Source organism: Orbicella faveolata, unplaced genomic scaffold (assembly GCF_042242905.1).
Source record: "Orbicella faveolata isolate gen_17 unplaced genomic scaffold, um_ofav_v1 contig_34, whole genome shotgun sequence".
NCBI classification, from domain to species: Eukaryota; Metazoa; Cnidaria; class Anthozoa; order Scleractinia; family Merulinidae; genus Orbicella; species Orbicella faveolata.
The window spans coordinates 2,175,001-2,183,312 of record NW_028301563.1 but is presented as its reverse complement, the minus strand read 5'-3'; the positions used below and the strand labels follow the sequence as shown (position 1 = coordinate 2,183,312).

Below are 8,312 nucleotides of genomic sequence, written 5' to 3'. Positions count from 1 at the left end.
GGAGACATTTTCCCAACAAAGTACAAAGGAAACGGAAAGGCCAAACAAAGTCACAAAGGAAAGGAGGAAATCACAGCAATAATAACAACAACAACAAAGCAAACAACTATTATATTTGCTTCCCTGAATATTAGTTTGGATGTTCCAATTATATGGTTCGGTAATGACATCCTCTCTAGATACCGGTCAGAAATAAGCATCTGTAGCATGGATTTAATTGTTGTTTTTTAAACACATTATCCATGCAGCAATCCAAGGATAAGATTAAAAAACACAAACAATACTGGGTCTCGATGGTGTCTTACTCTCAGCTGTCAATTAAAATTTCAGTCCATTTCTCAGCTATCAGTAATTATAAAATAATTGCGATAATACGCGCGCTCTCATTGGTCGATAAGTGTGTTTAGATAAAGTTAGGTAAACGTGTTAGATTTGCGTGAATTTTTGAAAAATATTTTATAAAAGCAATATTGTACTTTTTCCGTGTTAACATAGCCTCATCTGAAAACCTCGGGGTTGGGAGAATTCTCTTGAGTTATCGCAACCCTCGACTGCGTCTCGGGTTTGGATAACTGTCTTGAATTCCCCCAACCTCCCTTCGTGTTTAGTTCTCTATTGCTTATCAAAATATTGCATATCTCAGATTTTGACCAGTTCTATAGAGCTATCCATTTAACCCCATTCAGACCCTCCAAATTAACGACCAGTAAAACCGAAACGACTTGGGTCATAGACGGATAGATATCCTGATTAGCGACCAGACTCGACTAAATGTTAAGATGCGTCAAGGATAGTTACCTAGAAGCTTTTGAGGGATCCAAAAAGGTCCTTCGTGCGTATCCGAACTGATCAGTTATCGTGACATTATAAGCGACCGCATACAGACTAACTGCCGTGTTTCGAGATTAGATTGAGCGCAAAGGTTAACCGCAGATAATATCATGGATTCTTGTTAGTCAATAGAAACGATGCAGTGTTTGTAAGCAGGCATTGTTGTGATGGTAGCGTTTGATTATTTGATGTGTACGTACGATATTGTAATTGGAATATTGCTCTTGTGGTCTTCACTAGAAATATTATAGCTTGTCTTATCTTGCACGAGTTGGTTACCTAGGTAACGTAACCATCACAAACTTAAACCACTATATTATCGAGGCCATTATAATTACTTTATTACCTTAAAATGGCTATTCTTAAGCTCGGCTTTTTTAACCTGCTAGCAACTAGAGCAGTTTTCAATTTTTAAGTGTCGGAAGCAAAAAAAAAACAACAACAACAACAACCACACACACAAAACAACAATAAATTAAACAATAATAATAATAATAATAATAATAATAATAATGATAATAATAATAAGGTAACAAACTTTACTGAGCACTTTTCCATACAAACTTGAATCTTACATGTATCTGGTAAAAAATTCAGAAATTCTGTTGTTCCTGAAGTTTTCGGTAATAATAATTACAAATTACACTCATTCTTTACAACCCTTATAAATTTGTCTATTATCATTTGTCGAAAAAATGTAAATAAGAATAGTAAAAAATACTCTACACATTTAAATGGCAAAAACTCTACTTTAAAAATACACTGTAGCTATATGCAGGTCCATTTCTTGGCTCAGTGTTCGTGGCTTCGGCTATAATTCCCCAGAAATAGCATTTTGAATTGCCTTAACGAATATTTGCATGTCCTTTTTCGATATCTAAATCAATGTCCGACAGTTCTAAGTGGACTCTCCTAGGAGCTCGCGAGCCTCTTAAACAAAGTAATGTTGATCTCAGCACCGCAAAAGATACTGTCGCATAACTTTCGCCCTACTTTGTAGCAACTAACTCAGCAAGTCTACTATGGTATGGATTACATTCCACTGCCATTCCACCCGTCGTGCTAAAAACTAATGTCGTGAATGTAGCTTGCTCTACTTCTAACACACGGTTGGCATACTGGCGCTTCTTCTCTGTTTCGTGCTGCCTGAATATCTGGTCTGGATCCAAATCTCTATAGGAGTCTGCATTCGGATGGCATACTCTGACATCAAAAAAAAGCCGACCTCTGCCTCTCCCAGAATCCCCTAGCAACTATATCCAGCCGCGCATCAAGGGCGGTGTTGGCTCCCCTATTCAATTCTTCTCCTGTGATGTCTTGCAAAACTGGTTCGGTTTCGACACCATTGCATACCATGCTAAGCAGTTCCGCCTCCAAATCCCTTAGTTCATTATGGCGTTGGATGATAAATCCGCCTCTTTTGCATATCATAGCGTGATCCACATTGAATATGTCCCCGCAAACACAAACAGAGGAAGTATCAGGAACTTCCCAGTCGTACCTGAGTTTCACAGCGTTTCGGAACTCACTCTTGTTTAAATCAAAACTCATATCTCTAATTGGCAAAACAGTAAGCCAACTAGAAGCACTTTTCTGAGTGGCAAGGTCGACAGCTCTCAAAGTTTTCCCAGAAATCGAGCCCTTCACCTCATCAAGTTTTTCCTTCAGATACTGATACTTCACTTGGCTCATCTCCCGTTGCACAGCGTGTACTTCACTTTCGTCTGGTGGCTTATGCGACTGTGATTTTATTTGATGGGCTAGTGGACCAGAGATGTTGGCTGATGCTGCATACTCTAAAGCTGCTGTTTGGCTCGGATTTATTAGGCCCATACCTCCCATTCTCACTGGCAGCGCCAATAGCTCACGTTCAGCTTCTGTACAATTGTGACCTGTAATGGACAGTATTAGGGCATCAGCTATTGCGCGCTCCAAAGGAGCGAGTAGATCTTCTATATCAGGCAGAGTTCTCATGAAGTACGTCCAGCGGTGTTTTAATCCAAAAGTGAATGCTGCGTAGCAAGCCTGGGGCTGCGACAAAGCAAACTCGGCCAATTTTGTCACCTGCCCCACCCATTCTTCGACTTTACCGTTAACGTACTGCTCAAGATAAGACCTGGAGCCCAGCGCCGCACCCAGGTGCTTCCGTCCTTCTGTGGTGATGTTGATTGCTGTTTCTTCAAAGATGCTCCTAGCGGTCTCCTCCTTATCAGGCTTCGTAATAAGCCAGCGTAATAATAATAATAATAATAATAATAATAATAATAATAATAATAAACAATAATAATAATAATAGTAAAAATAAATAAGCAGAGTAACAACTCTGACCAATCACGGTTCTGCGAACCATTGCAAAACTCGATGTAAAAACAACTATGGCTGGAACGAAGTGCCGGAACATCACTTATGATTTTGGCAAAGTGGCGTGAGATCTCTATTAAACCAGTAGATCTCAACCTACACTCATGTGAAAACCGCTCTTTGTGAAATGAGCCCAAATGAATCAAAACAAAATGTGTGATTTTGTATGCCGCAAGTTCCAACTCTCCCCTAGCAACATACCTGTATTCGTTCGCTTTTCAAAGCGGTCTACTGGTGAAAATGTGGCTCGTAAGCCGGCCATGAGCTGTAAGATTTGGAAAAAAAACCTGGGTATGCTTTTGGGTGGAGTTTCACACTATTGTCCTATCCATGCAAGGACGCAAAGTGCTCAAATTGAAAATTATTTTCAAATTATAGTGGGAGTGATCACATGAAAAAAACAAAACAAAACAAAACAAAACAAAACAAAACAAAACAAAACAAAACAAAGCAAAACAAAGGAACAAACAAACAGAAATTGAGAGCACTAAGACAAAGGCGGAGCTCCAGTTCAAGTTACAGCAAGTTTTTTTTTCAGTTTTCAGGAGAGATTTTTCAACAACTTGACAAAAGTCACCTCAAGGAGCAACTGTCGGCTCATCTTCAAGCCTTTTCAGGTAAATTCAGCAGGTATGGAAAGCCTTCGCATCACTTGCTCTCTTCTGGCAGCTCCACCACATTCGATGACCTTTATCCGGCCCATGGTGCTTGTTTTTAGGACACCGAATCCAAAACAAAGGTGACTCCTCCGGCAAATACGTAAATTAGTTCATAACAATGACCAAATAAATGTAATTTAATGCATTTACACGTGAAGTAATTCTCGCTTGATGATTGTTCAAGAAACTATTCTTACGAGCTGTGCGAAGTTGTTTTGGATGTAGACCCCAATCTCCACGGTATCTAGTATTGGCCTCCCTAGTTCCAGCCTCCTCATGGCGGGGTTCAATCTGCATGCGTGACTGCCGTGAACCGCACGCACTGTTCACGTGCCTACAGGACTCTGTTCCCTGTTCCTGGACAAGCTCCAAATCAATGGCAAACACACAGTGCAGTTTGAGGAGTCTAGAATATGAAGGAGATTTCAAATCAGGGGAATCGCGTGCAGTCTCTGAGAATTCTTCGGCATTCTAGTGACGTTCATTTAAAGAAATTAACCAAACATTTACAGTTCTTCATTAATCATATTTGTTATGTGTGCCTTTAAGTTTATTTTATTTATTCAGGAGCCTGTTTTGTGTTTGTTTTTTTTCTAACCTCCTGTCTAAAATTTCCAAAATCGTTTGAACTATAAATTGAAAAATTAAAAAGGTCCTATTTCCGGTTAAAACTTCCCTGCGCGCCCAATGAACTGTACAGTATATTCATTTCCGGTCTATATATTCCACACCGTGACGAATTTTATAGTTGACTGTGATGGTATGTGACTGGTCCGTACGTTTAAGGCCATTTGACAAAATATGATAACTTCCCCGTTGTTAAAACAAATGTTGACCTCAACTGCCGTTCTTGTTTCCTTGTTTGTAGTCATTCGGTGACTAACCGTCAAAAATGTGGTTTCCGCCCGAAGATGGCGCAGAATTATATGATTTTGAGCTCGAGCCTGGAGGTCGCTCAGATGAATGGGGATACATTGACGAAAGGGATGAGCTGAGACGATTGATTCTGTATTTGGTACTCGAGAAGAATTCTTTGCTCGTTAAACTACGCGGTTTGAGCGCTTTGCGCGAGGTTTTACAAAGCCATAACACAAAGCGGGAACACGAACAGACAAATTTCTACGAATGCATTGGTAGCGGTAAGTTGGGGGCGGAAAATTCTCAAGAGCTGACTCTCAGCACGGGCGCTTGTGCTCAAATGCAGACACGACAAACCCAAAGGGCTGAAAAATTGCAAAAGGATGAAGGGCCGGTCTCTTTAAAGGATGATAAGAAGCAAGACGTTTGCACATACACAGACAGCTTCAAGGTGAGTTGTTTTGTTCTGGATGACAAGTGTAACTCGATCCGTCACGAGAGAGCATGCTTGCAATGTTATTGTGATTTCCAAGTCCTCAGTTATATTTGATACCTCTCGGAGTGGCTCACGAACAGAGGAGTTCTTTTGTTGACTTTGTTTGGTCGCACAACTGAACACTGGCCGCGACATCTTCAGCTCACGAATCGATTCACCACGTGCTTGTTATCATTTCTTGGACACAAATCTAGTAAGTTTATTCTTTGTTTTGCAAATTATGCATTCTGTCGCTGCTTGGCTTTCCCCGCCTACTCTGTACGCTGTGTTGCGCGCAATGCAGTCAGGTCGCTTCGATCGACTTCCACAAAGCTTATTTGCAAAACACAGCTGCACTTTCACAAAAGAAGCCTGAAAACAGGCTACAGTGCGACGTCATGAAACTGTCTTTGAGCGGAATGACTCCATTTGTGATCGGTGAGTTTGTTAATTCTCTGTTTCCGTGTGTTGACCGAGATGTCATTTCGACGTGGAGAGCTTTTGTTGGGTCTTTCGTGAAGGCACATGCGATGACTATATTAAGTTACACTCGATTTTCGCTTCTGTTACGGCTCGTTCGGCCTCTCCTCTTCATTCATACTCCAGTACATAATAACAGTTTCCATTCACCGACGGTCTCTTTAAAATTACATTGTGAGCATTCAGAGCAAATTAAGCGTAACAAACGATTGTTCCATGGTTCAAAGCCTGGCGGTTTTTGTGTCGTTTTGATCGAGCGAATCGATTGTTCGCTAACAAAGCGGAACACACTCGTGCTCTTAATCGACTACATTTCCGCTGTTGTTTTTAAAGTGTTCCTCTGAAATCAAAGTTTAAGGTTCCATGCACCGATTCAAGCCTATCCGAGCTGAACTCAATGCGACTTCCCTTTGTTTTCCTTTAGATCCGATCGCGTGCCAAATAGCACTCCGCATGCTGCATGCTGGGGATGTTCATTTTATTTCATGAATAAATGCACTTTCTTGACGGCTACATTCCTTGTTTTTTTTCTCGTATGCGACATTTTCGAATGAATGTGCTTGCAGATTTGTGTTCTTATTGCGTGTTTAGCGAAGGCTTAGGTCTGTCCTTGCTTGCATGACGTGAGTATAATGTAATTCGATGCGAAGATCGCACCTCTGTGATTGTGTCTGCTGTGCACGCCTGGTCGCAGATGTTAATATTATAATTCGATTTTCCAAGGCATGGTAGTCTAAATTAGCCCGACAATAGACTCAAGTGTGAAATTTCTACCGTGTTTATGACGCATTCATGTGTGTTATTGGCGTTACAAGTTGACACGCTGAAATAGATTTCTATTCGGATGATATTTGCTTGCGAGAGATAATGTTCCTAGACAAGTGGTATTTGGGGTTTTGGAATTTTCTCTATTGTTCTCTAAATCGCTTCGGGAATATTAGACATCTTTTTTTCAAAAACCGAGACCTTTATGCGATATTGGGATGATTGTCAAGTTGTGTCACTACATCAATTGGGACTCGCTTTAGCACTAAGCATTCTTCTATAGCTTCCTCTTATGTCTGAAAGCGCTGTTAAGCGTTTCGTTGCGTTCACTGTTAATTTTGGGCTCCACAATTAGACAAAGCACCTTTATGCGCTTGTTTAACCCAAGAAGATTTAGGAATGACAGCTTAAATGGCACTTAGAACCTTGTTCCTATCCCGGGAACTAATGTTAATTTGTTCCTGTTACACTATGATCAAAACATTACTTCTACTTAGTGTTTTCACACGCTCCACTTAATATCAGTTAGGAGAATATCGTCCTACATAACGACATTATCACCTGGTTGATTATTTCATTTATTCTTTTCATCCCACCTGTCTGCCTTTTCAATAATATTGATATGAAAGCCAGGAGAATTTCAATCTTCATCACACATACACCAGGGGGTGTGTTCAATATTTGTTCACTTTCTCTTTTGTGTCAGCTCTATCCTGTAACTGAATATTTTAAAAAGTGATGTGTTTTTCTTTGTGCTTATTGTCTGATTGTTTTTTTATCCTAATTTTAACACTCAACAGCAGTTTGTTTGGGCCTGTTGTCTCTGCAGTTATCACTTGTAAATACTCTTACTTAGTGTGTATTATTATTTCTCTAGTGATTATGCATGTGAATTGCTCACAATAAACACTCAAAAGAACCATATAATTTGTTCATTTCAAAACATTTTGATTGGTGATATTGAAAAGTATCATGGGTTAAGTGTTTGTCCCAATTTCTGATTTTCTTTTCTAATAACTTAAAATGTTTATTCAGTGTTACAGTGCCTTGAAATCTTGAATGGTTCTGCTCAGTTGCTCTGGCTTCAGCACTCAAATTACAAGAGACACAAAGGGCCATCTGCACTATAGGACAATTTTTGTTTATTTTGCAAAATAAATTTGTCATCAGGTTCATGCTACAAGTGTGGATTGTGCTCTTCTGCCCCACTAAATTTGTTGTACCTTACTAAACTGCAAAAACACTGCCTCAAAGCAAGCCAATTTTTTGGAATTCAAAACTGGTAGATCTGTTGAAATTAATTAAAGCAAAAAGCTGTTTCTCCTCCAGTCCTCATCCTCATTCCTTATTGTACCCCACAGGACACCTAAGGCCATAATTTTCTCCTCCAGTAGAAGGTGTTAAATTCCGGATGTGATGGACAATTTGCAGTTAGCAAATAATTTTGTTTTTACAAGTGTGGAGACTTACAACCTGTACTAAAATGAAAATTTGGTGGAGACAAGATTTGCCATGAGTTTTGGTAGAGCTGAAAAAATTTTTATTAGTCTAGTGGAGATTGGGCCCGTAGTAAATATCAAACCTATGATAAGTTTTGTGTAATAAATACAGCTAAGCTAGAGCTACAAGAAATAATTGTTCTGTACTTTGTTTATGTACAGGTGGTTTTTATTTTTGAAAGGTAGTTACTGTAGATATATGTTCACACTTAGCATGGCAGCCAATAAAATAGGCAAATACATAACTATAGATGGTTGTCTGCAGATTTTGTCTAAAATTAATTCTCTGTTTAACTGTCAAAGCTGTTAATTTTCTCTATAGCACTGCTTCTTCATCTCAGGCAGCACTTTTATATTAGATTAAATGTTGACTTGAACGCTGTT

The 8,312-nt window shown here is 39.5% G+C and overlaps 1 protein-coding gene and 1 pseudogene across 2 annotated transcripts in view; one reads left to right on the top strand and one right to left on the bottom strand.

Annotated features, from left to right (window-relative positions):
- Nucleotides 1-1,631: 1,631 nt before the first annotated feature.
- On the bottom strand, nucleotides 1,632-3,616 carry LOC149104284 (uncharacterized; annotated as a pseudogene).
- Nucleotides 3,617-4,510: 894 nt separating this feature from the next.
- The window catches only part of LOC110058742 (uncharacterized), a 15,938-nt gene continuing 12,136 nt past the window's right edge, over nucleotides 4,511-8,312 (top strand). The window contains exons 1-2 of one of the 2 annotated variants that reach the window (XM_089271962.1): nucleotides 4,519-4,611; nucleotides 4,720-5,160. In XM_089271962.1, coding sequence (XP_089128088.1) covers nucleotides 4,744-5,160 — 417 coding nt within the window. In that variant the 5' untranslated portion in view covers nucleotides 4,519-4,611; nucleotides 4,720-4,743. Of the gene's footprint in view, nucleotides 5,161-8,312 lie in introns of both variants that reach the window. The other variant, XM_020765400.2, reaches the window with a different exon arrangement.